Below are 27,520 nucleotides of genomic sequence, written 5' to 3'. Positions count from 1 at the left end.
GGAGACCGAGGCCAGAGGATCACTTGAGCCTAGGAGCTCGAGACCAGCCTAAGCAACACAGTGGGACCCCATTTCCACAAAAAATAAAAATAAAAAATTAGCTGTATGTGATGGTAGCACCTACGGGCCCAGCTACTTGGAAGGTTCGGGTAGAAGAATCGCTTGAGCCCATGAGGTCAAGGTCAGCTACTCGGGAGGCTGAGGCAGGAGAACTGCTGGAGCCCAGGAGGCAGAGGCTGCAGTGAGCCGAGATCGTGCCATTGCCCTCCAGCCCGGGCCGACAATAGTGAGATTCCATCTCAAAAGAAATGAGGTGTGCCGCATCCTGAGGAGCGCAGACCACACAAAAGAACTGGTGTCTCCTTCTCCAGTCAAATAACACACTTCCTAAGTGGTGCTTGCTCTAACCATTATGTGAACAGACTTTACAGTCATTAATCTTGTCATTTGCAGGAATGTACTGTCATTTTTAAGTCTCAACAACAAAAAGTAAATAAAATTTAAAACCTCCAATGCCTCCCCAATGCCTATAAAATAGAGTCCCAATGCCTTAAAACGGGGCACGGACACATCCCACCAGGGCCCACCTGGCCATGTGACCACATGTCAGCAGCTCACACCCCACCTTCTCATGAAGCCCTCCGACCTCGGCAGACAGCATTGCACATCACAACTGTGACTGCCCTGTCCCACCAGAGACCGTGTCTCCGTCCTCAGCACCACAAGCAGCAGGTGCACAACGAACGTGCTGCTGAAAGACGGGGTTGGTGAAGAAGGCGTACGAACACGGACTGGCTCTTCCTGCCTCCTGGATGGTTACCTCTTGAAAGTTGGTGACCTGTTCCACGGGTACCTTCTCCTCTTCCTCAATGGCATGACGCAAGGTCTTCTCAACCCGCTGCAGCAGGAAATCAAAGGCGGCGGGATTCTAGCACAAACAACGGTGAGACAACGGGTCAGAAGGGAACACACCCCACCAGCCCACCTCAGGTTCGATGCTGTGGCCGCAAGCTGCAGGATGTGCCTGAGAAAGCTCCGGAAGGACTCACAGGTGCACTCTGCAGTGCACCGCCCTAAAGAAGCCCTCCGGGGAGGTGGGCCAGATAAGCCACACCCAGGGAGGGAGCCATGAGACAGAATGGGGAGAAGGGGCTTTATTTCTGCCCCCGGGGCTTCTGCGTCCCACCTCAGAAGAAACCGAATCTGAGGAAGCAGCGCACCATCCTGAAGCGGCAGGGGATGTCGCTGCGGAAGACCCCAGACTCGAGGGCTTCCACGTGGCCCCCCACGTAGGTCTCAGAGTCCAGCACATGTCCGTCGTCCGTTAGCTTATTGAACTCCTGCTCCTGCTTGTTGGGGAAGATGATGTTGGCGTGGAAGGCCTGCACCATCAGCAAGGCCTCACACAGTGTGCCAGAGCCTTTCCGCAGCACCTGCAAGAGAAACCAGAGCTTCTAGCCAAAAGCTGCACCAAAGGCCCTGACTCCCAGGCAAAGTCCAGGAGGCTAAAGTGAACTTCAGCGTGGGAGGAGAAAACCTTGTAGTAAATGGCTGCAGATTCTGCCTCCTGTGGTTCCTTCCTCACACCAGGGCCCAAGAATTCCCAAAGGACATCCCTGACATCACACACCAGAATTCTCCTGCTGCCTTTGGCACCAGCACTCCTGGGACATCCACCTCCATTCAGCTCCAGTGCATTCACAATGGGGCGAGGGCCGAGGAGGCCAGGGTGCTGACAGGAGACGAGACACTCACCTCATCGGGCTCCATGGGAATAATGGTGCACAGAGCGAAGATAAAGGGGTGGACGTACTTCATGTACAGGTAGTAAGTGGCGACAGCGTCTGACACGGAGTACGTGGCCAGTGTCTGAGGAGAGAACGCCAGAGAGCAGAGTCATCAAAGCCAAGAGCCCACGGTCAAGTGTGAAGCACAGAGAGCAGAGCCTGGCCTGGCCTGGCCAGCCTGCCACACGCACAGCAAGGAGATGGGCGCAGGACAAAACACGTGTGCCCCGGAGGCACAGCCTGCTGGGTGGCGTGGGCTGGCATACGTGCACACACATGGCAGCAAGGGGAGCTGAGATGAGGCTCACGTGCCTGGGGCTGCTCGGTGGCCATCCGGCACATGTCCTCTGGGTCCAGCTCCACAGGATCATAGCCTAGCTTGGCCTTGGCAGCTGCCTTGAGGTTATGACTGCCCACAGGAAGGTAACTGTCCCTCTTCACCCACCTGGAAGGAGAATGAGAACAGAAACCAGGATTCTAACATGCAGCCAGGGAACCCCTGAGAACCAGCAAAACTGGGCACCACACAGACGGATGCAAGGTACTAACAGGTACCCAGGAGCCTCACACCAAGGCCCCACACGGTGTAGGCCCCTCGTGAAAACCCTTCGTCCGGATCTAGTTCATCTCAACGACCTATCCACGACCCGAGGCAGCACCAGGACCAGTCCTTCGGGCCCTCGCCTTCCTCCCGCCCTCGGCAAAGCCCATGGCCTCTCCCCAAGACCTCAGGCCTGCACCCTTGGGGCCTCGTTATCAGCCACACTGAGCTTCTCTCCTCACACTGTCCCTTCAGCACGGAAACACTCAAGCCCACCCTCCTTTAATAGAAGGCAAGATGTGATCCGACGTGAGGAACGATAAAAATAAAAATAAAAAATAAAATAAATAGAAAATAAAAATGAAGAAAAGAAGGCCCCCCACACGCTACCCGGAACCTGTCTCTACCTCCTCCCCACAGATGCCTCCCCTGGGGCAGCTGTCCAGGGGCCACGTCCTGTCTCTGCCCCCGCGGCCTTCACCCTGTGACCTCTTCCTCTTGCCTTCAGAGTTCATCCCCTACCCAAGCTTTCAGCAAGACCTGCGTGCCAGTGAGTCCCAATCCACACTGCAGGCCCAAACCAAGCCTCACGGTGGTCTTCAGGGCCCCTATCTGGGTGGGACTTCCAGACTCGCCTATCAGTAGCAGGGGTCGCCTCTCACCTCAAGCCCCTCTATCCACATTCCCTGTCTCCACAGATGCCGTAAGATCCCCAGGTACCACCCCCTCCCTGAGAACCAGCATTCCTGGGCCTCTCCCTGCCCCTGCCCCTGCCCCACATGACAGACCCTACATCCTCGGGCCGCTCACCCCCTGCCTTGGAGCACAACTGTCACACTGTCACACTAAACCAGCCCCAGCCTCCTGGCTTCCCTCTGCAACCCAAGAGCCAAACATCAGAGCTAAACAGAAACGCATTCAGGCTTCAAGTGCTGCAGTGGCACCATGATGGTCAGGTTGAATCTGCCTCCCACCAGTACAGAGGCCCACGGAGACTCCTTCCCTTCCAGCCTCCTTCTCTCGGCAATTCCACATCCACCTGTCCTCGCAACCAGACATGCCAGAGCCCCCAGACGCCGTGACTATCTCCACCTCTCGGCTGCACACCCCTGCTCGTCTGGAATCTGTGCTTGTCCTGTGAGGCCTGTCCTCTGGGTCAGCCTGGCTACCACATCCCAACCTCACCTGGCAGGGCAGGTACCTCCATGAGGTCCTAGCTAGGGACCTGCCTGCTGAGTGTGTCTTCCCCAGCCCAGAGGCTGATACTCCATGGGCCTGGACACTGACGAACTGTCAGCCAACAAAGTCAGCAAATCCCAGGCCCTGGCAAGGCTGCAGCTGCCGTCCTTTCGGTGACCTGAAAGGGCCTCTCAGAGGCCACCCTCCTCCCGTAAGAGATGCGTCCACTGCACGGTCTACAAGCGACCTTCGGCTCTCGCTCACAGACGGCAGTGACGAGCTGTGCTGCCCTGCGGCCCCTACCTGAGGCAGTCCATGTGGATGCACTGGGGTGCCTTGTACTCCCCCTGGCTGTCCTTCTGGAAGCCTATCTCCTGCTGCATGCTCAGCCCGTGGACTGCTGCCCGGGCCTCCACAAACGGCCTGGGTTCAAAAGAGGACAGACAAGCAAGGGGTCAGGTCAGACTCTAACTCCCCTTCTGCCATTCCACCCTCAGACCCAGGGAGGAACCCAGACGTGGGAGGTGCAGAGTGAACCTGGAGCCACCTCCTCAGTCGGCATGGGAAGCCCACCCACACCATGCAATGCACTCCCTCCCAAACGCCGTCCAGTTACTCAGAGAAGACAGACTCACCAGTCAAAAAAGTCCCCGTTGTAGGTGACCATGACGGTGGGTTTGGTCTCCTGGATGTGCTCAAACCACCTTTGGATCAGATGAGCCTAAACCCAAGTCACAGCAGTCCGAGTGCTGCTTTCTCTTCTTCCAGCTATTTCCACATTCCTCTCCCCAAGTTCAGAAGCAGCAGCAGCCTCATGTTGGCCCTTATTCCCTCCCCCTGCCCTAGTCTCTGGCAGGAAAGAGGGTCACACCCTAAGAACAAAGCTCATGGAGCTGCAATTCTGATCCAACGGAATGCCTAAGGCCTTGGAAAGAGCCGCGTGCCCCTTCTTCCCAAAATACCAGGCGGTCTCCCAAGTGCTACCTCCTCACCTCATCAGGTTCGTTGAAGACACAAAAGGGCCCTTCATATTCTGGCTTGGGGGTGAACTCGAAATCTTCAATATCTTCTGAAACAATCTCCCTGTTGGTGATGAGGTAGCCCTAGGGAAGTTCATGAGCAATCAACACAAGTCAGAGGCCGCAAAGCCAAGGGCCTCCCTACACTGCCCAGACACTCTGCCTAGAGACTCTCACTACAAAGACCACAGCAGAGCCAAGACACAGCCTCCCCACACTGCCCAGACCCTCTGCCAAGAGAGTCTCACTACAAAGAAGTACACAACAACATGAAAGCGGCTTAAGCTTCCCGAGAAGAGACCCTCTGTGTCCGGATTCCCATTGGAAAAGAGAGGAGCGGCTTGCTTGCTCCCATTCCTGGACTCACTAACTGGTTATTCACTCAACAAACACTAACTGTGGGGCAGATGCTGCTCTAGTTTGGGGACCAGACAAGACCCCCATCCCAGGAGCTTACTTCCCAGAAGCCACCTGCTCACCTGGCCATCGATCATGTAGGAAATCATCATAATCTGGTCCGTCTCAGCATCAGGAAACTTGAGGGGCAGTTTGGTCGTCTCAATGTCAAATGCCAAAACCACAGGGTCCTGTGGTGACAAAATAAGCATAAAGCCAAGCTCTGAGCTCCCCATTGGGTCTCCTTGAACACCGACCCCTGGCCTGCTCCACCTCCCTCTGGTTGCTAAAAGAGTCAAGGGGCCCTGAAAAAGCTGGGACAGGGACCCTGAGACTGACCGACCTGTGTCAAGTGTATCACGACTCTCTATGGTATGAAAACTTACCAAAAAGAGCAGCTGATCACAGGACAAGTCTAAAATCAAAGAACTTTAGCAGACAAATTCTTTAAAAGGCATCACCTCATTCTGACGGTTATGACAATCCTGAAGGGTTATTGTGGCACAGAGATGATATCTTCATTTCGGAAAAGAGAAAACTCAATACAAAAATTTTCCCAAGATCGCGAAGTCGTACTCAAACCAAGGCCTTCTAGTTACAAATCCATTGTTACGATGTCACTTTGCTATCAACTACTCAAATGGAAGTCCCAGCTCTCCCTCAAATGTCCAATTCCTGGTTAACTCAAATACTGGTGTCATGCAGCGACACACAACAAAAAATGAAATGTTCTGATGAGAAATTCTAACTCCATAATTCCTTTAAGTAAGTATTTGGAGGCCGGGCGCGGTGGCTCAAGCCTGTAATCCCAGCACTTTGGGAGGCCGAGGCGGGTGGATCACGAGGTCAAGAGATCGAGACCATCCTGGTCAATATAGTGAAACCCTGTCTCTACTAAAAATACAAAAAATTAGCTGGGCATGGTGGTGCGTGCCTGTAATCCCAGCTACTCAGGAGGCCGAGGCAGGAGAATTGCCTGAACCCAGGAGGCGGAGGTTGCGGTGAGCCGAGATCGCGCCATTGCACTCCAGCCTGGGTAACAAGAGCGAAACTCCGTCTCAAAAAAAAAAGAAAGTATTTAGGGAAAAAAGCAGCAAATATATCTTTGAGTCAAATCCACTTTTCTGCACTGAAGAGTATTCTCTCCAGAAAACAAGGAATTTTAGGATGAAGGTAATATAAGCCAAAACTTACAGGTCGTTCAACAAGGTCATCTCGGCGGGTGATTTCCACCGGAAAAGCATTTCCTCGGTATCTGACATTGTACCAATGAGCCTGCAAAACACAGTGTGTTGACTAGAGTTATCCTCCAGGGAAGTCTGTTCCTCTGCGGATTCACCCATGATGATCACCTCCTGGCTGTTAGGAAATTCACGAGCAGCAGCCCGACTGCCCCGTACTCGCCACGTGTATCTTCAGGTCAATGGAGAGGCGGATGTGGTAGGGGACGTCGTACTCCCGCATGTCCACAATGTCGTCCAGCTGATCAGTGATCTTCTTAGAGGCTTCCTCTTCATCAGTGATGACACTGCTCCTTTGCAGAACGCTAGGAATCAAAAAGAGAGCAAGAAACTCAACTGCCACAGCCTGGAAGAGGGGAGGCCAGAGTTCAAACTGAATAAGCACAAAGGTAAATTGAGGTGGTTTCCATGACAGGGCGGCCCTTCCTTTCAGAATGGCTTGGATTGGGCTGGGCGTGGTGATTCACACCTGTAATCCCAGAACTTTGGGAGGTCAAGGAGGGCAGATCACCTGAGGTAGGAGTTCGAGACCAGCCTGGCCAACACGATGAAACCCTGTCCCTACTGAAAATACAAAAATTAGCTAGGTGTGGTGGTGCACGCCTGTAATCCCAGCTACTTGGGAGGCTGAGACAGAAGAATCACTCAAACCCGGGAGGCAGAGGTTGCAGTGAGCAGAGATTGCACCACTGCACTCCGGCCTGGGCAACAGAGCAAGACTATCTCCAAAAAAAAAAGAGAGAGAAAAAAAAAAGAATGGCTTGGATGATAACCCTACAGACAGGGGAAAATTCCGTGTAAGATGTATGCATTTTATATGATGTGAGTTACACCCCAACTAAAAAAAATACATACACACACACACACACACACACACACACACACACACATGGCCGAGCATGGGGGCTTATGCCTCTAATCCCAGCACTTTGGGAGGCAGGAGGATCGTTGGATCCCAGGAGTTCAAGACAGTCCTGGGCAACATAGGGAGACTCATCTCTACAAAAAATAACAATAATAATAATAATTAGCCAGGCATGGGGTACACACCTGTGATCCCAGCTACTCAAGAGGCTGAGGTGGAAGGATTGCTTGAGCCCAGGAACTCAAGGCCACAGTGAGCTATGATTGCACCACTGCACTCCAGCCTGGGCAACACAGCAAAACCCTGTCTCAAAATAAATAATAGAAGAAAAAAGAAAGAAAACATTAAGTACTGCCAGTCAGGAGAGCACCCAGGCATGGTCCTGTCACTGAGGAGGCTGCCTTATGCAGGCTGAAGAGCAGGCCTGGGCATTGCACAGCCTATGCATGGGTCTCTGCCATGTCTAAACATGTGGCCCACCCTTGCGGCCACTATCAGCCCATGAGTTCAAATACTGAATGATCTAATCAGGGGGAAAGACAGATGTGTCTCAGATATGGCTCAGGACTCTGCAGACTCAAGTCTCTGATTACACCTTCCAATATTTCAAAAAGTAACTTATGGCAGTGCCAGGGAAAGTGGAATCAGGGTAGGGACTGCAGAGCTGTTCAGCATCCCAAATTGATCTTCTCTTGTCAGAGGATAAGGCAGGTTCTTCTGAAGTCATCCAAACTTAATTACTCAAGATTTTCTCTGCTGATCTGTTACTCTGCATCCTATTACTGTTGATGCTCGAACACCTGACGAACAACGTTTGGTGTTCTAAACTTAAATTTCTGTAGACAATACCCAAGGTTCTCTGGAGAAGCGGTGCTGTGTAAATCCCTGCACTTAATGAAATTCATAGATGGACTGTGTCAGGGCAGTGGGATGAAGGCTCATTTCCCTGTAAAATGACTTCACTGTTACAATCACTCAATTTTAGAGCCATAAACCCCCCCTACATGGGAAAAGAGAGCTAACACATAAAACATAACCTGTGAAGCCACTGTTTATTTACCACAGAACATACAGAAATCTCTACCTAACTGCTCAAGTTTTCCCTATCAAACAGAGCCAGCCGTTAAGGTAACTTTATTGCTCAGTGTTCCTGTCTCCTACCCATCTTGTCATTCTCAACCAGCTGATACTCTGCTCACATGAACAAAGTTTACCTGGAAAGCATAGCTGTGTACGTGTCGCTGGCATGATCCTGCTCCCTGTTCTTCTTCACTGCAGGGAAGATCTCCTTCCTCACTTTGACAAGATCCTCCACAGTGTGGAAGGACAGTCTGATGTAATTTCGCTTCAAACCCACCAAGTGATTTGGCTATAATGCAAAGAGATTGTGCTCAGTGTTTACAGGGTAAACACACAAAGATAAACACACAAGCCAAAGAGTTGACGACTCCCAGGCACTTTGTCCAACTTTGCATGTTGGCACAAATTAATACCACTAGAGCTCTTTGAAAGGAGTTTTCTAGACGGTCCCCATACTGCCCCATCACCCAATAGATGACCTGAATCTCTACCTCTTCCAATCTCACCTGTCATGGACAATGTGGAACCTGGCCTCATTTACCCCTGGAAAGTCTGGGTGATACTCACCAAATCCAGATCCTCTTTCGGGACAGTCTCCACTTTTGCAATTTTGCCCTGAAACTTCTTGGAAAGAAAAGATGAAACTTCTCGCTCACAACCCTAAATCAGGATTAGAATAAAAACGCTTTATACTGGTAAAACACATTTCCTTCCTTGACTATTTCCCAGTTGCAAAGCCGACCACAGAATGACACACACAGGTCATCTGACCTGAATCTATAAAACACACTTACCTTTCTGGTTGCAATGTAGAAATACGGTTTATAGGGCAAGGCCACCTGTAAGAGTCAGCAACCCATCCAGGAATGACGAGAGGGGGAAAAAAAAAAAAGGAGAGCAAAATGAAAACAGACTGCTTGCTCCTGGAGTCCATGAACAGTCTAGAGCCAGGGTAGCCTTGACCTTGGTAGCTCTTGTAGCGTAACGGAAGTTAGGACGTGCACGTACCACGGGGTAAGAACCTAAGACACAACACTGCCCACCGTTCAGACTCTTCCTAAACTGACCTCTCTCAGGACATCTGAAATGATGACTGACGGGGCCTCCGGGGGCCCGAGTTTTGGTGGGCTATGGGCGGCTGTGCACTAGAAGCCTCCCACCACCTCCCTGACAGTCACAGAGCTAAATGAACACCCTTCATTTTGGATTCAGCTGCTCGCTGCAAGTGGGTTTTAGATTTTTGGGCTTACCTTAAATCTGCTTCCATCATCTTGAATGAAGTAGTAATCCACTGCACTGACTAAGCGTTTATCTTCATCTAAAATCTCGGTCTACGAGAGAATTGGTCAACATGGGCACACGATCATCCTCTACACAGTGTAAGGACCCTTTTCCTCCCGCCTTTTGGGAAACCAGCCTTCAGAAACAAATCCCTCATCTAGGTCTTTATTCCACCCCTACATTAACACTACCGCCTTATTCACAAGAACCACATTGTAAGAGCCTCCAAATGGGGATTTCTTGGACTTGTCCCCTCATAATCCTTCAAAGCTTTATTATGATGGCTAAAAGTGAGGGCCATCACCTCTGGCTTCTCACAGACTTCTTTGTGGCCCTCCATGACGTTAAAGAGGAAAGGAGGAGAGCTGGGAGCCATCACATCTCCCTACCAACTCACCAGACAAGTCCCCCCACGCGTCCCGTCCAGACAAGGACCATGCTATGACAAGAAGGGATACAGTCCCACTCCTGGGAGGGAGAAGGACCAAGGGAAAGTGCCAGTGCTTACAGGATGCATGTTAATGAGCCAGCCTGTCTTCTCACCAGGCTCCTTCAGCCGCTCAAAACCAAACCGCAAATCCATCTTATCCGTCCACTGACTCCGTTCCAGGCGCTTGAGTGCGGAGACCGAGGGAGCGGAGCCATCATCCCTGAGTGAAGGAAAGCAACCCAGTGGTTACAGTTTGAAATGCCACCTACTTCTCTCTCTCTTTTTTTTTTTTTTGGAGACAGTCTCGCTCTGTCACCCAGGCTGGAGTGCAGGGGCACGGTCTTGGCTCGCTGCAGCCTCCGCCTCCCGGGTTCAAGTGCTTCTCCTGCCTCGGCCTCCCACGTAGCTGGGATTACAGGTGCCCGCCACCATACCTGACTAATTTTTGTATTTTTTAGTGGAGATGGGGTTTTGCCATGTTGGCCAGGCTGGTCTTGAACTCCTGACCTCAGGTGATCCGCCCACATTGGAATCCCAAAGTGCTAGGATTACAGGGGTAAGCTGCCATGCCTGGCCAATCCCACGTACTTCTGCAACACTGAACCCACCTAGTGTGTTTCAGATACGTATTCCTGAAAAACCCCGAGTTTGGCAAAAAGGTGTGTTAAAAAGAAAGGACTCATGGAAAAAATACGATTAGGGCAGGCCCTTCAAAACCCATTCAACTTTATAGCCAGAATACTAACATAAACAGTGATCATGATTATACATATTCATAGATTATTAATGTACGTTGGATTCAGTGGGCTAGAAAACTCCTCAGTGGGACCATATTTCCTCCCAAAACTGTTTTGTCTGACCTGTGTACCTGACTTTTAAACCAGCAACAGTAAAACATCGGAAAAATGGGGATACCAGACATACAGACAGCGGTTTACTGGTTACTACATCCATTGTCTTAGTACTCCACGTACACTCTAATTCAGTTTTCACGACAACCCCTATTTGGGAGGCCCCTGGTGCCCCCATTTCACAGAAGAAAGGCACATCTACTACCCACTGCCTCCTGGGGCACACTCACCTCCTGGGGCTGTTTTAAAGACTGATGAGTTAACCCACGAAAAGCATGCAAGTGAAAAGCCAGCCCTCGCACTTCTCCCCAGCCTGGAGGCAGGGCGGCGGAGTGGAGGTGGGGGCGGGTCCTGCATCCTGAACCGGGGCAGTCCGTGCGCGTCCCGAGCTCCACTTCCAGCGCACGCTGCAGATACCAAGGGCACCTACCTCTCCGGGCCTTGCCTGAGGACCCGACGGGGCTGAGGACAGACAGCGATTAGCACAACAGCGGTGAGGGACCCTCACCACGTGGCTTCTCCTCCACGAGGAATTTGTTCAGCCAAGTGTCCACAAAAACCTTCGCATTCTTACACGTTTTCTGCTGACGGCAGAAGGCCGGGCCACCGAGCAGCCGCCTCTAACCCTTTCCCTATTTTTTTTTAGACGGCGTGTGGCTCCCTCGCTCAGGCCGGAGGGCTGTGGTGCGATCCCGGCTCACAGCGGCCTCGGCCTGCGGGGCTCAGGTGAACCTCCGGCCTCAGCCTCCCAAGAATTAATAACTAGGACTTCGAGCGTAGGCCACCAGCCTCGCTAATTTTTCTTCTTTTTAGAAGAGAAGGGCCGGGCGTGGTGGCTGACACCCGTAATCCCAGCACTTCGGGAAGCCGAGGCGGACCACCTGAGGTCAGGAGTTCGAGACCAGCCTGGCCAACGTGGTGAAACCCCGTTTCCACTGAAACTCCAGAATTTAGCCGGCGTGACGGCGCGCGCCTGTCATCCCAGCTACGCGGGAGGCCGAGTGAGGCCGAGAATCGCTTGAACCCGGGAGCGGCGGCTCCGCACTCCAGCCTGGCCGGCAGCGCGGGACTCCATCTCCAAAAAAGCACAATCGTAAACCGGAGGGAAAGGGTCTCGCTGGAACCGGATCCCAGGCTCAAGGCATCCGCCCGCCGCGCCCGCCCCGAGCGCTGCGCCTCCGGCGGGGTCCCCGGCCCGCCCCCAACCGCGCATCCGGCCGCAGGGCCCGGACCCCCCACAGCCCGCACCGCCCCCGCCGCGCGGCGGGTCCCAAACGCAGCTGCGCGCCCGGCGAGGCCCGGAGAGCCGAGCACGGGAAGACCGCGCGGCCCGCCCCGTTCCCCCGCGGAGCCTCCGCCCGCCCCGGGTCCCTCCGCCCGCGGCCCCGGCGCGCAGCCCCAGCCCGGCCAGGCGCGGCGAGTGGGGGCGGCTGCGGGACCCCGGCCTCCCTCTCGCCTCGGCAGCGCCGCCCGCGCCCGGCTCCGCCGCACCCTCGGAAGGGCCGGCCCGGGGGCCTCAGGAGGGCGCCCCTCACCTGCCGGCCTCCCCGTCCGCGCCCGGGTCCGCGCGCCGCCGCCCGCCGGCCCTGAGAGCCATGGAGCCGCCGGCGACACCCAGCGCTTCGCGGGAGAAATTTGGCGCGCTCCCACCAGTCTCGCGAGAGCCGAAGGCTCCGCCGTCAATCAAGAGGCGCGTCCCGCCCCTCGCCCGCCCCCTGCAGCGCGCCAATAGGAGCCGGCGCCCGGCGGGGGCGGTGGCCGGCAGGGACCGGGGAAAAGTGTGCGGATGCGTGCGGGGCGCACCGTGGGGTCGGGACCGGGCGGCGCTGCGGGCCGTGGTGGGGCCGGAAATGTCAGGCCGTCCCCGCCCCGCGCCCCGCGCCTCGGGCTCCGCGCCCGGCCGGCCCGAGGTGGAGTCGGCGCCCCCGGCGGCGCGGGGCTGGGGAGGCGATGGCGCCGGCGGCGTCCAGGCTGCGGGCCCAGGCCGGGTTTGGGGCGCTCCCGCGGCGGGCGCTCGCCCGGTACCTGCTCCTCCTGCGCCTCTACCCGGTGCTCACCAAGGCGGCCACCAGGTGAGCGGGGCGCGGCCTGCGCGGGAATCCGACGCTTCCCGGGCGCAGGTGGCTGCAGCGGCGCGGGGCTGGGACCGGGACGGGGGCGGAGGCGCGGGGCCGGGACCGGGGCAGGGGCGCGGGGCCGGGACGGGGGTCGGGGGCGGGGGGCCGGGGCGGGGGCGCGGGGCGGGCCGGGGGCGCGGGGCCGCGGGGGCGGGGCCGGGGGCGCGGGGCGGGGCCGGGGGCGCGGGGCCGGGCCGGGGGCGCGGGGCCGGGGGCCGGGACGGGGACGCGGGGCCGGGGCGGGGGCGGGGGCGCGCCGGGGTCTGAACCCGCCGCAGCGGGCGCCCTCCGACCCGACTCGACTTCCCGCGGCATCGTCCGGGTCCCCAGTCAGCGACTGAGAGGCGCCTCGCGGAAGGGCCCGCCGGGACCCCGGGCTCGGCGCTCAGTTGACCCGAGGACCCGGCAGGGGCCCCGCGTGCCCAGGGATGACACGGCCGGGGGCGCGGGTGTGCGGGGCGCGGCCGGGGAAGGCGTGTTTTGAGAGGTGACGGTGAACAGGCTGTGTGAAGAAGCCGAGCAGAGCCTCTCCTGGCACAGGGAGCAGCTGGGCAAAGGTTCTGTTCGGTTTTGAAGGGAAGGCGGGGAAAGACCCGAGTGGTCCCGACGGAGGAAGACGTGAACCTGAGCAAGGGGCAGGAGGTGACAAGGGAATCGCCGGGGGTCCACGTGTCTAGGTCTGTGCCAGGAATTTTGGATTTTAACGTCCAGAGAGCTTCTCAGAAGGCAAATACAAACCAAGCCCTGGAGGGAGCCACTGGTCCTGTTCCACCTTTTTGTGGACATTTTTATTGTGGTAATTGTAGATTCACAAGCAGTTACAAGACTAGTTTGGAGAGATCCCTTGTACACCTTCCCAGGCTCCCCCATGAGTCACGTTTTGTGAAACTAGTGCAGTATCACAGCCAGGGCGTTGGCGCGGACATTGTCCACAGATCGAATGCAGATTTCTCCGTTCTTCTCGGAGTTGTATCTGTTCGGTGCAGTTTTATCACATCTGTAGGTTCATGTGTTGACTACCAGAGTCATAATACAGAACAGTGTCACGATAGAGCTGTCCTGTTGCCCTTTCATAACCACACAGCTTCTGTACTCCCAGACTGCAAAGTTGTAGTACAGCCTAACAGCCAGGGTGTTGACGCTGATGTACTCCACCAACCGCTCGTCCTTCCGTGTGTGTGTGTAAGTCCACCGTCTCCATCTTTTGATACAAGACTATACTTGGCAGCCGCGTTAACAAGGATTCCTGCCTACCCATCTGCTGCATGGCCTCAGAGCGGCCCTGCTCATTCACCTGTGGGAAAGGGACACCTTCCTGCTGGTCACTCCTGTTTTCTGATGACCTCTCTTTTCACAGTGGCATTTTGTCCGCACTTGGGAACTTTCTGGCCCAGATGATTGAGAAGAAGCGGAAAAAAGAAAACTCTCGAAGTCTAGATGTCAGTGGGCCTCTGAGATATGCTGTTTATGGGTGAGTGCTGCACAAGGGTCGGTGTGTCCTGTAGCCACTGAGTGCAGCTAAGCTGGGCACCCAGACCAAGTGGTTGGACTACTCTGATTTGGGAATACAACTTTGTTTTAAACACTGCAGTAATTATCATGGGGAAAAATTAAAATGGTTCTTATATTTTGTATATATACACATGTGGTTTTCTTCTTGTTCTGGAGACAGAGTCTCACTGTATCACTCAGGCTCACGGCAACCTCTGCCTCTCAGGTTCAAGTGATTCTCCTGCCTCAGCCTCTTGAATAGCTGGGATTACGGGCATGTGCCACCAGACCCAGCTAATTTTTGTATTTTTAGTAGAAATGGGGTTATACCATGTTGGCCAGACTGGTCTCGAACTCCTGACCTCAAGTGATCCACCTGCCTCAGCCTCCCATATGTGGTTTTATCATGTTTCTTTTTAATTCCATGGATGGGGGTGGTTGTCTTAATTGGGCTGAGAGGCAGACCTGAGGGTAAGTCATCCAAACCTAAAGTCAGACTTCAGGATTCAAAAACCCTGGAAGCATCTTAGACTGGGCTCATGGAAGAGGAAAAACTGACTCAATATGACCAGTTAGTTTCTGTTATTTTCATAGTATAAATATCCGGAAAAGAAATGCTCAGATATCCTGAAAAATGTCCAGTTTCTGAATTGCAAAAGCAGTGATTCAAGAGATTTACCTTAATCCACCCTGAGATCTTGGCCAACAATAGTGTCATAGATGGATGATTTGAAGTATTTTGCAACTAGAGTGATTTTTTTTTTTTCTTGAGACAGAATCTCTGTTGCCCAGGTTGGAGTGCAGTGGTGTGATCTCGGCTCACTGCAACCTCTGCCTTCTCAGCCTCAGCCTCCCTAGTAGCTGGGACTATAGGCACACACCACCACATGTGGCTAATTGTTGTATTTTTAGTAGATTCGGGTTTTCACCATGTTGGCCAGGCTGGTCTTGAACTCCAGACCTCGTGATCCACTTGCCTTGGCCTCCTAAAATGCTAGGATTACAGATGTGAGCCACCACACCTGGCCTGATTTTTTTTTTTTATTCAGACTTCATAAGGATCATTTTTATGCTTGCAAGCTTGATAACTTGAATCATCATGGATTTTTCTTAATGTGTTTAGAGCAGTAATCCCCCCAAGAGGGGCAGGTAACAAGACTACCTAGCAGGCCTCATCTAAGCACAGTTTTCCTTTCCCCACTGAGAATCCACACAGCACCCTGTGACTAGGTGGGAGAAACACACAGAACCACTTGTTTAAAGACTGTCGATGTCACAAGTTGAAAGATCCGTCTTTGTTGCTGAATTTTTTGGAACTACAGTCCCAGCAGATGTAGCAGCTGGGTTCCATTCTCTCCCAAGCACATGGGAATCACCAGGAGCAATGCAGGCAAGCCGAAGTGTAGCCCCAGCTCCTACCCTTGCCAGTTAGTCTAGAGAGTTTGACGACAAGCTCTACAAACAGGGACATGTCTGATGGTTCATTTTGGAGGACCTTCTGAAAGCCAGGCCCTGTTCTGGGCATTGCAGTGGACTTCTCGGGGTGAAGAGAGGCACAGACTGACCTAACAGATGAGATTAGGACAGTGCTGGGCAGAAGGTGAGTCAGGGCCTGGAGTAAAGACTTCTAGCACAGGTGTGCACACGTACTGGGATGACCTGGAAGCTGACAGCGTGAGGAGGGGTGAGCCACCAGGCAAGGCGGGAAAGCGATGGGAGCAGAGGGCCCATGTTGGGAGCAGCTCTGGGCCGTTAGGGCAGCAGAGTGCCCCTGAAGCTGACTTGTCTATACAGACCTGTGTGGCCAGGACTGAGGGACGTCAGGGAGGCAGGATGTAGGACCTGGGATTTGTGGGTGAAGCTGGACCAGAGAAGGGCACATCCAGAGAACCACAGCTTGGTTCACACCCCGTGGGGCTCCTGGTTCACACCCTGTGGATCCCCTGGTTCACACCCTGTGCACTCAGGTTCACACCCCATGAGGCCCCTGGTTCACACCCCGTGGGGCCCCTGGTTCACATCCCGTGGGGCTCAGGTTCACACCCCGTGGGGCCCCTGGTTCACACCCCGTGGGGCTCAGGTTCACACCCCGTGGGCCCCTGGTTCACACCCCGTGGGGCCCCTGGTTCACACCCCGTGGGGCCCCTGGTTCACACCCCGTGGGGCTCAGGTTCACACCCCGTGGAGCCTCTGGTTCACACCCTGTGGGGCCTCAGGTTCTTCTTCACAGGGCCACTGAGTCACTTCTTCTACCTCTTCATGGAACACTGGATCCCTCCCGAGGTCCCCCTGGCGGGGCTCAAGAGGCTCCTCCTGGACCGCCTCGTCTTCGCACCGGCCTTCCTCACGTTGTTCTTCCTCATCATGAACTTTCTGGAGGTGGGTGTCTGCCGCGGCACTTCCTGCATCTCTTCCTTTAGCACAGGGATTCTTCACCTGACGTTCCTGGGCAGAATTCAGAGGCTCTGCAGACTCTTCACTACACTCACATGGAAGTTTTGTGTTTTCCTTTATGAATATAGGAAGTGAACGTCTAGTATTGGCAGGACCTGTTTGTACCCAGCAGAGTCTCTTTCTTTCTTTATTTAAAGACAAGGCATCAGTCCGTCACCCAGGCTGCAGTGTCATGGCACAATCATAACTCATTGCAGACTCAAACTCCTGGGTTCAAGTGATCCTATTGCCTCAGCCTCCCAAGTAGCTGGGACTACACGTGTGTGCCACCACACCCAGCTAAATCACATGTCAGTTGTTACAGATACCCCAAAACGTCACTTATGCTCTTTACTACTTGGACCTGCCATTAGAGGTCTTGTCACCACGTAAAGAAAGAAACGGGCTGGGCGCGGTGGCTCACACCTGTAATCCCAGCACTTTGGGAGGCCAAGGCCGATGGATAGCTTGAGGCCAGGAGTTCGAGACCAGCCTGGGCAACATGGCGAAAACCCACCTCTCCAGAAATAAAAAATGAGCCAGTGTGATGGTGCGCACCTGTAGCCCTGGCTATTCAGGAATTGAGGTGAGAGGGTCTTGAGCCCAGGAGGTAGAGGCTACACAGTGAGCTGAGATCGCACCACTGCACTCCAGCCTGGGCAACAGAGCAAGATCCTGGTTCAAAAAACAAAATTAAAAAATGGAAATAAACACATTAGTCTGTCAAAATTTTTTCTGAATACTTTGATAACTGTATGTCAGTATTACTGGTTCCTTTGTAGTCCTATGTATTTTATTTTATGTCTTATAAGACATGATTTTGAGAAGGGGGGGCCACAGGCTTCACTAAACTGTCAAGGAGATGTGTGGCACGAGAAGTTGTAGACCCGTAAGGATAACACAGAAGCCTGTGCGAGTTCTGGGCCTGGAGGTTAACCTACTGGCATAGTCCCGGTCAGAATCCACCACGCGGGAGGCGTGTTCGCCTGTACTCAGCAGGCATGTCTGTTCTGACTGTCCTGCCTTCCCCATGCATGGGCGCCTTCAAATCCTCACTGTCTCTAGGAGCACCAGCTGGGTTGTGCTGTGTGTCTGAAACGTGTCACCTTCTGTCCTGAAAGTAATTTGTTTTAACTGATCACTCCTCCGTACAGAAGTTCTCAAGGTTCATATATTCAAATATGGCATGCCTTTCCTTACAGGAAGATATAGAAATATTCTCCTATAGTTTTCTCCAGTATCCTTATGGTTTTATTTGTGTTTACAATAGGAGATAGACTTCTGCCTTGATTTTTCCACTTGCATACAGATTTTCTCATTACCATTTATGGGACAATCCCCAGTATTTTGAAATATTCTTGTTTCTATCTATACAGGACATTTTCTGCACTCTTTCTTCTTTTGCTGGTTTTTTGTTTGTTTTTTTTTTTTTTTTTTTTTGAGATGGAGTGCAGTGGCACAATCTCAGCTCACTGCAACCGTCTGCCTCTTGGGCTCAAGTGATTTTTTTTTTTTTTTTTTTTTTTTTTGAGATGGAGTTTCGCTCTTGTTGGCCAGGCTAGAGTGCAATGGTGCCATCTCGGCTCACCACACCTCTGCCTCCTGAGTTCAGTCAGTTCTCCTGCCTCAGGAGATAACAGGCATACACCATCACACCCGGCTAATTTTGTCTTTTTAGTAGAGATGAGGTTTCTCCATGTCAGGCATCCCCAAACTTTTTACACAGGGGGCCAGTTCACTGTCCCTCAGACCGTTGGAGGGCCGCCACATACTGTGCTCCTCTCACTGACCACCAATGAAAGAGGTGCCCCCTCCTGAAGTGCGGCAGGGGGCCGGATAAATGGCCTCGGGGCCACATGTGGCCTGTGGGCCATAGTTTGGGGACACCTGCTCCATGTTGATCAGGCTGGTCTCAAACTCCCAGCCTCAGGTGATCCGCCCGCCTCAGCCTCCCAAAGTGTTGGGGTTACAGGCATGAGCGACCATGCCTGGCCCTCAAGTGATTTTTGTGCCTCAGCCTCCTGAGTAGCTGGGACTATAGACACCTGCCACCACACCCAGCTAATTGTTTTTATTGTTAATAGAGATGGGGTTCCTCTGTGTTGGCCAGACTGGTCTTGAACTCCTGGCCTCCAGTAACATGCCTACTTTGGCATTACAGGCGTGAGGATTACAGGCGTGAGCTGCCACACCCAGCTCTCCCGTTACTTTAAACAAGAAAAAAGTTAAGCATTTCTTTTTTTTTTTTTTTTTTTTTGAGACGGAGTTTCGCTCTTGTTACCCAGGCTGGAGTGCAATGGCGCGATCTCGGCTCACCGCAACCTCCGCCTCCTGGGTTCAAGCAATTCTCCTGTCTCAGCCTCCTGAGTAGCTGGGATTACAGGCACGCACCACCATGCCCAGCTAATTTTTTGTATTTTTAGTAGAGACGGGGTTTCACCTTGTTGACCAGGATGGTCTCGATCTCTCGACCTCGTGATCCACCCGCCTCGGCCTCCCAAAGTGCTGGGATTACAGGCTTGAGCCACCGCGCCCGGCTAAGCATTTCTTTAAAAAAATTTTTTTTTTCTTTTGAGACAGAGCTTCACTCTTGTTACCCAGGCTGGAGTGCAATGGCGCGATCTCCGCTCACCGCAACCTCCACCTCTTGGGTTCAGGCAATTCTCCTGCCTCAGCCTCCTGAGTAGCTGGGATTACAGGCACACACCACCACGCTCAGCTAATTTTTTTGTATATTTAGTAGAGACAGAGTTTCACCATGTTGACCAGGATGGTCTCGATCTTTTGACCTCGTGATCCACCCGCCTTGGCCTCCCAGAGTGCTGGGATTACAGGCTTGAGCCACCGCACCCGGCCTTTAAAATTTTTTTAGTTTGTATATATTTAGAGAGTATGAGTGCAGATTTCTTTTTTTCTTTTTTTTTTTTCTTGAGCCAGAATCTCATTCTGACATCAGGCTGGAGTGCAGTGGCGCAATCTCAGCTCACTGCAGTTTCCACCTCCCGGGCTCAAGTGATTCTCGTGCCTCAGTCTTCTGAGTAGCTGGGATTACAGGGGCATGCAACCACACCTGGCTAATTTTTTGTATCTTTAGTAGAGACGGGGTTTCACCATGTTGGCCAGGCGGGTCTTGAACTCCTGACCTAGTGATCCACCGCCTCAGCAGAATGCTAGAATCACAGATGTGAGCCACCACGCCTGACCGTGAGTGCAGATTTCCCACGTGATCGCGTTGTGGTGAAGTCTGAGCTTTTTGTTCCCATCACCTAAGTAGTACCCAATGGGGATTTCAACCGTCCTTCCCCCACCACCACCTTGTGGAGTCTCTGGTGTCTGTTATTTTCCTCGTTGGTCCATGTGTATCCTCTGTTTAACCCCCACGTGACAGTGAGAACGTCAGCTGAGGCAAGGTCACTTGATCCCAGGATGTTGAGATGTTGAGACCAGCCTGGGCAACATGGTGAGACCCCATCCCTACAAATAAATTAAAAATCAAAGGGTCGCAGTGGTACATGCCTATAGTCCCAGCTTCTCAGGAAGCCAAGACTGAGGCCTGATCCCAGGAGGCTGAGGCTGAGTGAGCTGAGATCATGCCACTGCATTCCAGCCTGGGTAACTGAGATGGCGAGACCCTGTCTGGAAAAAAACAAAGTGAGAACGTGCAGTATTTGACTTTCCGTTTGTGAGCTGTTTCACTTGGGATAATGGCCTCCGGTTCAATCTATGGGTTTTTTTGTTTTGGTTTGGTTTTGTTTCTTTTTTTCTTTTTTTTTTTTTTTTAGGCAGAGTTTCGCTCTTGTTACCCAGACTGGAGTGCAATGGCGCGATCTCGGCTCACCGCAACCTCCGCCTCCTGGGTTCAGGCAATTCTCCTGCCTCAGCCTCCTGAGTAGCTGGGATTACAGGCACGCGCCACCATGCCCAGCTAATTTTTTGTATTTTTAGTAGAGACGGGGTTTCACCATGTTGACCAGGATGGTCTCGATCTCTCGACCTCACGATCCACCCGCCTCAGCCTCCCAAAGTGCTGGGATTACAGGCTTGAGCCACCGCGCCCGGCTTCTTTTTTTCTTTGAGACAGAGTCTTACTCTTTCACCCAGGCTGGAGTGCAGCAGCATGATCTCAGCTTACTGCAACCTCTACCCGCCAGGTTCAACGATTCTCCTGCCTCAGCTTCCCAGGTAGCTGAGACTACAGATACGCGCTACCACGCCTAGCTGATTTTTGTATTTTTTAGTAGAGATGGGGTTTCAACATGTTGGCCAGGCTGGTCTTGAACTGCTGACCTCATGATCCACCCTCCTCGGCCTGCCAAAGTGCTGAGATTACAGGTGTGAGCCGCTGCGCCCAGCCACTTGACTTTTTAATAATGGCCATTCTGACTAGTGTGAAGTGGTATATTCTGAGGTTTTAATCTGCATCTCTGATGATAGTGATGTTGAACATTTTTCATATGTTTCTTGGCCACTCATTTTTCTTCTTTTGAAAAATGTTCGGGCCGGGCGCAGTGGCCCACACCTGCAATCCAGCACTTTCAGAGGCCAAGACAAGCAGATCATGAGGTCAGGAGTTCAAGACCAGCCTAGCCAACATGATGAAACCCTGTCTCTTCTAAAGATACAAAAAATTAGCTGGGCGTGGTGGCACACCCCTGTAGTCCCAGCTACCCGGGAGGCTGAGGCAGGAGAATCACTTGAACCTGGGAGGCAGTGGTTGCAGTGAGCAGAGATTGTGCCACAGCACTCCAGCCTGGGTGACGGGAAAAGACTGTCTCAAAAAAAAAAAATGTTCATGTTGTTTGCTCACTTTTTAAATGTGGTTTATTCATTTCTTTCTTGCTGAGTTGTTTTGAGTTCCCTGTCGATTCTGGATAACAGCCCTTTGTAGGATGCGTAATTTGCATGTGTTTTTTCCCATGCTGTAGATTGCTGATTGTTTCTTTTGCTGTGCAGAAGCTTCTTTGTTTAATGAGTCCCATTTGTCTATTTTTGGTTTCGCTGCATTTGCTTTTGAGGACTTGGTCACAAATTCTTTTCCTTGGCTGACGTCTAGAGGAGTTGAGTTGCTCCTAGGATCTTTATGGTTTCGGGTCTTGGGTTCAGGTCTTTAATGCACCAGCTCACATTTAGAATCAACTTACTGGGGTCCCTTTTTTTTTTTTTTTTTTTATAACTCCTAACAAGTTTTGATCAGAAAGACATCAACTTTGGCAGTTATTTGGGAAGAACTGACAGCGTAGCTCTGAGTAGCGGTTCTGGTGCCCAGGGCCAGTCTTGGGAATCACCCCCTCTGGTCATCCTCAGGGAATAATGGGCTGGTTCGTCACTGCCAGCGTGAGCAGGCTGCTGCCTGGCGTCTCACGGGTTATTTTCCATCTCGCTGTTGGCTCCTGAGAGCTGCAACGCTGAGTACACCCGTGTGCTGTCTGCATGTGAACAGAACAAAGTCAAATCGCAGTTTAAATACCGTCGCATTAGGGTTTCCGTGCCTGGAATTCAGTTCCGACGGGCAGTGAGATTGTTCACCACCTAGCTTTCCTCCTTTGCAGGGGAAAGACGCCTCAGCCTTCACCACCAGGATGAGGGGGGGCTTCTGGCCAGCCCTGAACATGAACTGGAGGGTGTGGACGCCAGTACAGTTCATCAACGTCAACTACGTCCCTCTGCAGGTGAGGGCCACAGGGCTCAGCCCCCACCAAACACTACTTTCTGTCAGCCCTCCCTCCCTCCCTTCCCCTTCCCTCTTTCCTTTTTCTTTCTCTCCCTCCCTCCCTTTCTCTTTCTCTCTTTCTTTCTTTTCTTCTGTAGTTTTCCTCCAGACTTGGTTTCACCTGTGTCCGTACTCCTCAAATGCCCTGGGCTTTGCCCATGACCCTGAAACGTTGATAGTTCTGGATTCAGGAAGCAACACACAAGGGTGTCCCAAGTGGTCGTCTTGGCCTCCTCCGTTCATTCAGCAAATCCTCATTAAAGGCCTCCATGCCACGGCTGCCCTTGGGTTTTCTAGCCTTTGAAACGTTCCCAGTCCCAGGAGTGCACAGTCAGGCAACGTGAATCTATGCTCCTGGGTTGCAGTCCTCAAACTTGGCCCAAATAACTCTAGCTTTACTTAGGGGCAGAATAAAAGGACCACGTGTAGTGGTTCACACCTGTAATCCCAACACTATCAGAGGCCAAGGCGGGCAGATCGCGAGGTCAAGAGATCGAGCCCATCCTGGCTAACACAGGGAAACCCATCTCTACTAAAAATACAGAGAGTTAGCTGGGTGCGGTGGTGGGGGCCTGTCATTCCAGCTACTTGGGGGACCGAGGCAGGAGAATCACTTGAACCCGGGAGGTGGAGGTTGTAGTGAGCCGAGATTGAGCCACTGCACTCCAGCCTGGGCAACAGAGCAAGACTGTCTCAGAAAAAAAAATACAAAAATTAGCTGGGGGGTGTGTACACCTGTAGTCGCAGCTACTCAGGTGGCTGAGGCACAAGAATCACTTGAACGCAGGAGGTGGAGGTTGCAGTGAGCTGAGATTGCACCACTGCCCTCCAGCCTGGGCAACAGAGTAAGAACCTGTCTCAAAAAAGTAAGATGTTAAAAAGAAGCAAAACATTCCTGGTCCTTGGGCTCATGAATTATAGCTGAGGCTGAAGGCAGGCGCTGTGTAGTCATGGGTCCTACCACTGACCTGAAAGGGCTGCCCACAGCAGCCGTGGCAGCCACACCCGGGTGAGGGATGAGCCTGTCCAGGTGCGGAGTGAAGGCCTTCAGGGGAAACTGAGCCCTTCTGCTCTCCTGTGCATGAAGGAGCTGCTGTGGGGGCTGAGTCAAAGGTGTCGGAATGGGGCTTGGCTCTGGGCTGGTGGAGCGAAGGCCAGAGCCCCAGGCTCTGCCACTGGGATCAGCTGTCTTTATGCACAACTGGGGTCCCCAGGACCACTCCCATGCTGAGTGGATGGGGTTCAGCACCCCCTGCAGCATGGCAGGACGCCGCCAGGTGCCACAGGAGGAGGCCTCACAGAGCCTGCAGGGGCCACATGCTTCCCTCCCCTACAAGGCATGCAACCCATCAGGGTTTTACTGGCGCTGGTGGGTGAGCATCTCTGCCTGCTGTACCAAAGCTTCAGACCCCCAGAAGGAGAGCAGCTGTGTGGAGCCTATGTGGTTGGTGTGAACAGTCCAGGCACAGGGCAGGTTGCCCTTCTGGGAAAGGTGGGTGCCGTGCCAGCCCAAGCTGCCACTAGGGAGGACCTGGACAGGCCTGCAGGGGCAGCAGCTCAGCTACTGAGAGCCTTCCTGCATGAGCACCGGCTCTGAGCCCTGCCCAGGAGGGAGGCGGCCCAGTGTGTGCACACTGCACACCACACACACACACTGCACGAACACTACACATACCGGACACACCGCACACACCAAACACTGCACATGCCACACACATACCAGACACACTGTACGTCGCACATACACAGACACACCAAACTGTACATTGTGCACACAGATACACCAAACACTGCACACACACACCACACTGCACATACTACACACCAAACACACTGTACATTGCGCGCACACACAAAACACTGCACACACCACACAAAACACACTACGTTGCACACACACCACACTGCACACACACACACCAAACACTGTACATTGCACACACGCACACCAAACACACTGCACACACCAAACACTGCACACACCACACACACACACACACACACCAGGAAGCAGCAGGCAACCAGGGCGCACACTGATAGGACCAAGCAGCTGCTCACTCTTAGGAGTTAAAATAAAATCAAAATTTCCTTTGGCTTGAACAGTGGCCCTTCCCAGAGTAATCTTAGCTCCATGGGGCTGAAGCCAGATTGCTTTGAAGAGTGGGTCGGAATTATTTTAAAAATCACAAGTCTAGAACATGCTCTCAAAGTTTGTGAGGGCCAGGTGTGGTGACTCATGCCAGTAATCCCAGAACTTTGAGAGGCCAAGGCAAAAGGATCACCCGAAATCAGGAGTTTGAGACCAGCCTGGGCAACATAACGAGGCCCCATCGCTATTTTTTTTGTTTGTTTGAGACGGAGTCTCACTGTTGCCTGTGCTGGAGTGCAGTGGTGTGATCTTGGCTCACTGCAACCTCCGCGTCCCCAGTGCAAGCAATTCTCCTGCCTCAGCCTCCCAAGTAGCTGGGCTTATGGGTGCCTATCACCACGCCCAGCTAATTTTTTGTATTTTTAGTAGAGATGGGGTTTCGCCATTTTGGTCAGGCTGGTCTCGAACTCCTGACCTTGAGATCCGCCTCCCAAAGTGCTGGGATTACAGGCATGAGCCACTGCACCCGGTCATTCCCATCTCTATTTTATGAAAATAAATTTTAGGCCGGGTGCGGTGGCTCATGCCTGTAATCCACCACTTTGGGAAGCTGAGGCAGGCGGATCACAAGGTCAGGAGTTCGAGAGCAGCCTGACCAAAATGGTGAAACATCATCTCTACTGAAAATACAAAAATTAGCTGGACGTAGTGATGGTCACCAATAATTCCAGCTCTCGAGAGGCTGGGGCAGGAGAATTGCTTGAACCGGGGAGGTGGAGGTTGCAGTGAGCCAAGATTGCACCACTTTACTCCTGCCTGGTGGCAGAGTGAGACTCTGTCTCAAAAATAAAGTAAAAATAGATAAATTTTTAACAGTTTGAGAGGAGGTAGGGAGAAGCAATGGAAGAAGGCTGGGTGGCAGAGGGGGTTCTGACACTCGACGCACAGCTGTGGTGGGCACAGACATGAGGCTGCTGTGGGATGGGCAGGTGTGTGTCCAGAAAGCAGCTCTGCAGGGTCGCTCAGGAGGCAGGTGGAGGGGAGCTCCCGGCACACACAGCAGCGCCTGCGATAGACGCCCCGCCCTCTGTGATGAGAGAGGAGAGAGAAGGTGACAGCTGAGTGGAGAGGGGAGTGGCACATCCTGCCTCAGGCCCCTACCTGCCTCTCCTCGGGGAACCCAGGGGCTGGGACTGAGGGGAGAGGAGGCCAGTGGGCATTTTGAGAGGCCCCTCCACCCCTCTCTGCTAGGGGCTGAGGGCAGAGAAGGCCAGGTGGGCATGTTGAGGGGCTACAGAAGGGGCAAGTCTGGCCGTGTGGAGGAATAGCACGCTGACTGGAGAGACAAGACTTCTGGGCAGAGGGCGCGGGGCTTGTCCAGCTGTGGTCAGCACGTGGGGAGGTGAGAAGGCAGGAAGGATAAAAGGTTTTCCAGGGACAGTGACTGCGGAACAGGAGGCTAAGGAGGCTACAGCCATGGGCCACCAGTTCTCAGCAGTATAGAGAAGGACGTAGGGACAGGTGAGCAGACAGACTGACCGGGAACATGGAAGGATCTGGGATGGAAGAGGCAGAGCAGGGAGGCCAGGCCTCTGAGCATCGTGGAGGCAGAGCACGGCCGGCTGTGGCTAGGGAGGGGCTGCAGGCGAGCTGGGAGGGGCTGCAGGCGAGCTTGGAAGTGGTGGTGGCCTTGACTGAGCAGTGACTGTGCCATGCTGCCAGGCTCTAGGACACAGTGATGAACAGACAGGGGTGCCACTTTGATGGCACCACATGCCAGGGAGAGACGCAGCACCAGGCCAGAGGATTCCTGGGGAGGGTGAAGCTACTGAGTCACCGAAGCAGAGCAGTGAGACAGTGACTGCTTAGAGTGGAGGGAAGGTCAGGGGCCCCTCCCCTGTTCATCAGCTGGGTGCCCTGGGGAGGGTGCAGCCGCCTGCAGGAGGGCTGGTCCTGGAGCGAGGGAGGCTGAACCAGGAGCTCAGGTGTGCAATGAAGCGGGAAAAAGGCGAGAGACGTGGCTCTGTGTTCCTCGGTCACTGTAGCCCGTAGACCCATTTTTCTTCTCCACCCTTTCCGCTGGGGCCCAGCACTGTGTGTGGCACAAACTCAAGCCTCGTAAATGCAGTAGTGGATGGTGGATGGCCCTACCCACCAACAAATGGGTGAATGAAAAAACTGTGTTCTGGGCGACTGAGGCTGGGTAGCTGTGGCCACGGCCTGCCACTGACTGTGGCGTCTGACTCTTCTCTTTGGCAGTTCCGGGTGCTCTTTGCCAACCTGGTGGCTCTGTTCTGGTATGCCTACCTGGCCTCCCTGGGGAAGTGAAGACCACCAGGAGAACATCAGGTGCACTGTGGACGTGGGTCTAGGGGGTCTCACCCACCCAGCGAGAGAGCAGAACCAACCCAGTCAGGACGTCACTAAGTCAGGTGACTCAAGATGCCCTAAAATGATGGATGGAGAAATAGAAATCCCTTATTGTCAGAACCTTGTGTTTAAAACGGCAGTAGCTGACGTCAGCTGGTGCTGCCCTAAAAACTTAAAATTTAGTAGAGGCAATTTCAGTTGTTACTGTGGACCAAATTAGGGTCACAATAAACGCAAAATTATATAGGTTCTTTAATAGCGACTTTAATCTCAGAACAGTTACTGTTTGCTTTGAAAAAAATGCATAGCCATATGTATAAAAAAATTTTTTTTGTAGGCTGGGCGTGGTGGCTCACGCCTGTAATCCTGGCACTTTGGGAGGCCGACGTGGGTGGATCACCTGAGGTCATGAGTTCAAGACCAGCCTGGCCATCATGGTGAAACCCCATCTTTAAAAAAAAAAAAATTTTTTTTTCTTTGTATGTGGTAAAGTACATAAAACACGCAGTTTACCATGTAGCTGGTTATGGTGGCTCATGTTTATAATCCCAGTACTTTAGAAAGTCAAAGCAGGAGGATTGCTTGAGGCCAGGAATTTGAGACCAGCCTGGGCAACACAGTGAGACCTCATTTCTACAAG

The 27,520-nt window shown here is 53.2% G+C and overlaps 2 protein-coding genes across 3 annotated transcripts in view; one reads left to right on the top strand and one right to left on the bottom strand.

The window, feature by feature from the left end:
• Positions 1–12,285, bottom strand: part of POLE (DNA polymerase epsilon, catalytic subunit) — a 56,043-nt gene extending 43,758 nt beyond the window's left edge. Inside the window, exons 1-16 of the mRNA XM_039471600.2 lie at positions 12,206–12,285; positions 9,898–10,039; positions 9,359–9,439; positions 8,903–8,947; positions 8,676–8,768; positions 8,243–8,397; positions 6,327–6,468; positions 6,117–6,197; positions 5,006–5,113; positions 4,500–4,610; positions 4,143–4,228; positions 3,811–3,930; positions 2,100–2,232; positions 1,756–1,869; positions 1,221–1,433; positions 821–928 (exon numbers count right to left, since the gene is read on the bottom strand). Coding sequence (XP_039327534.2) covers positions 821–928; positions 1,221–1,433; positions 1,756–1,869; positions 2,100–2,232; positions 3,811–3,930; positions 4,143–4,228; positions 4,500–4,610; positions 5,006–5,113; positions 6,117–6,197; positions 6,327–6,468; positions 8,243–8,397; positions 8,676–8,768; positions 8,903–8,947; positions 9,359–9,439; positions 9,898–10,039; positions 12,206–12,267 — 1,794 coding nt within the window. The 5' untranslated portion in view covers positions 12,268–12,285. The remainder of the gene's footprint in view (positions 1–820; positions 929–1,220; positions 1,434–1,755; positions 1,870–2,099; positions 2,233–3,810; positions 3,931–4,142; positions 4,229–4,499; positions 4,611–5,005; positions 5,114–6,116; positions 6,198–6,326; positions 6,469–8,242; positions 8,398–8,675; positions 8,769–8,902; positions 8,948–9,358; positions 9,440–9,897; positions 10,040–12,205) is intronic.
• Positions 12,286–12,434: 149 nt separating this feature from the next.
• Positions 12,435–27,136, top strand: PXMP2 (peroxisomal membrane protein 2). Of its 2 annotated transcripts, none has more exons than XM_039471591.2 (5): positions 12,435–12,742; positions 14,145–14,258; positions 16,495–16,657; positions 22,261–22,380; positions 22,520–25,033. In XM_039471591.2, exons 1-5 carry the CDS (start codon positions 12,621–12,623, stop codon positions 22,595–22,597), a joined length of 597 nt encoding a protein of 198 aa, XP_039327525.1. In that variant the 5' UTR covers positions 12,435–12,620; the 3' UTR covers positions 22,598–25,033. The 2 variants fall into 2 exon arrangements, with proteins under 2 accessions (XP_039327525.1, XP_039327526.1); XM_039471592.2 differs by lacking the exon at positions 22,520–25,033 and adding an exon at positions 26,770–27,136 and having other exon boundaries at positions 12,441–12,742.
• The last annotated feature ends 384 nt before the right edge of the window (positions 27,137–27,520 follow it).

Source organism: Saimiri boliviensis, chromosome 7 (assembly GCF_048565385.1).
Source record: "Saimiri boliviensis isolate mSaiBol1 chromosome 7, mSaiBol1.pri, whole genome shotgun sequence".
Classification (NCBI taxonomy): domain Eukaryota; kingdom Metazoa; phylum Chordata; class Mammalia; order Primates; family Cebidae; genus Saimiri; species Saimiri boliviensis.
The sequence above is the reverse complement of the archived record's forward strand: the minus strand, read 5'-3'. Positions and strand labels throughout refer to the sequence as shown.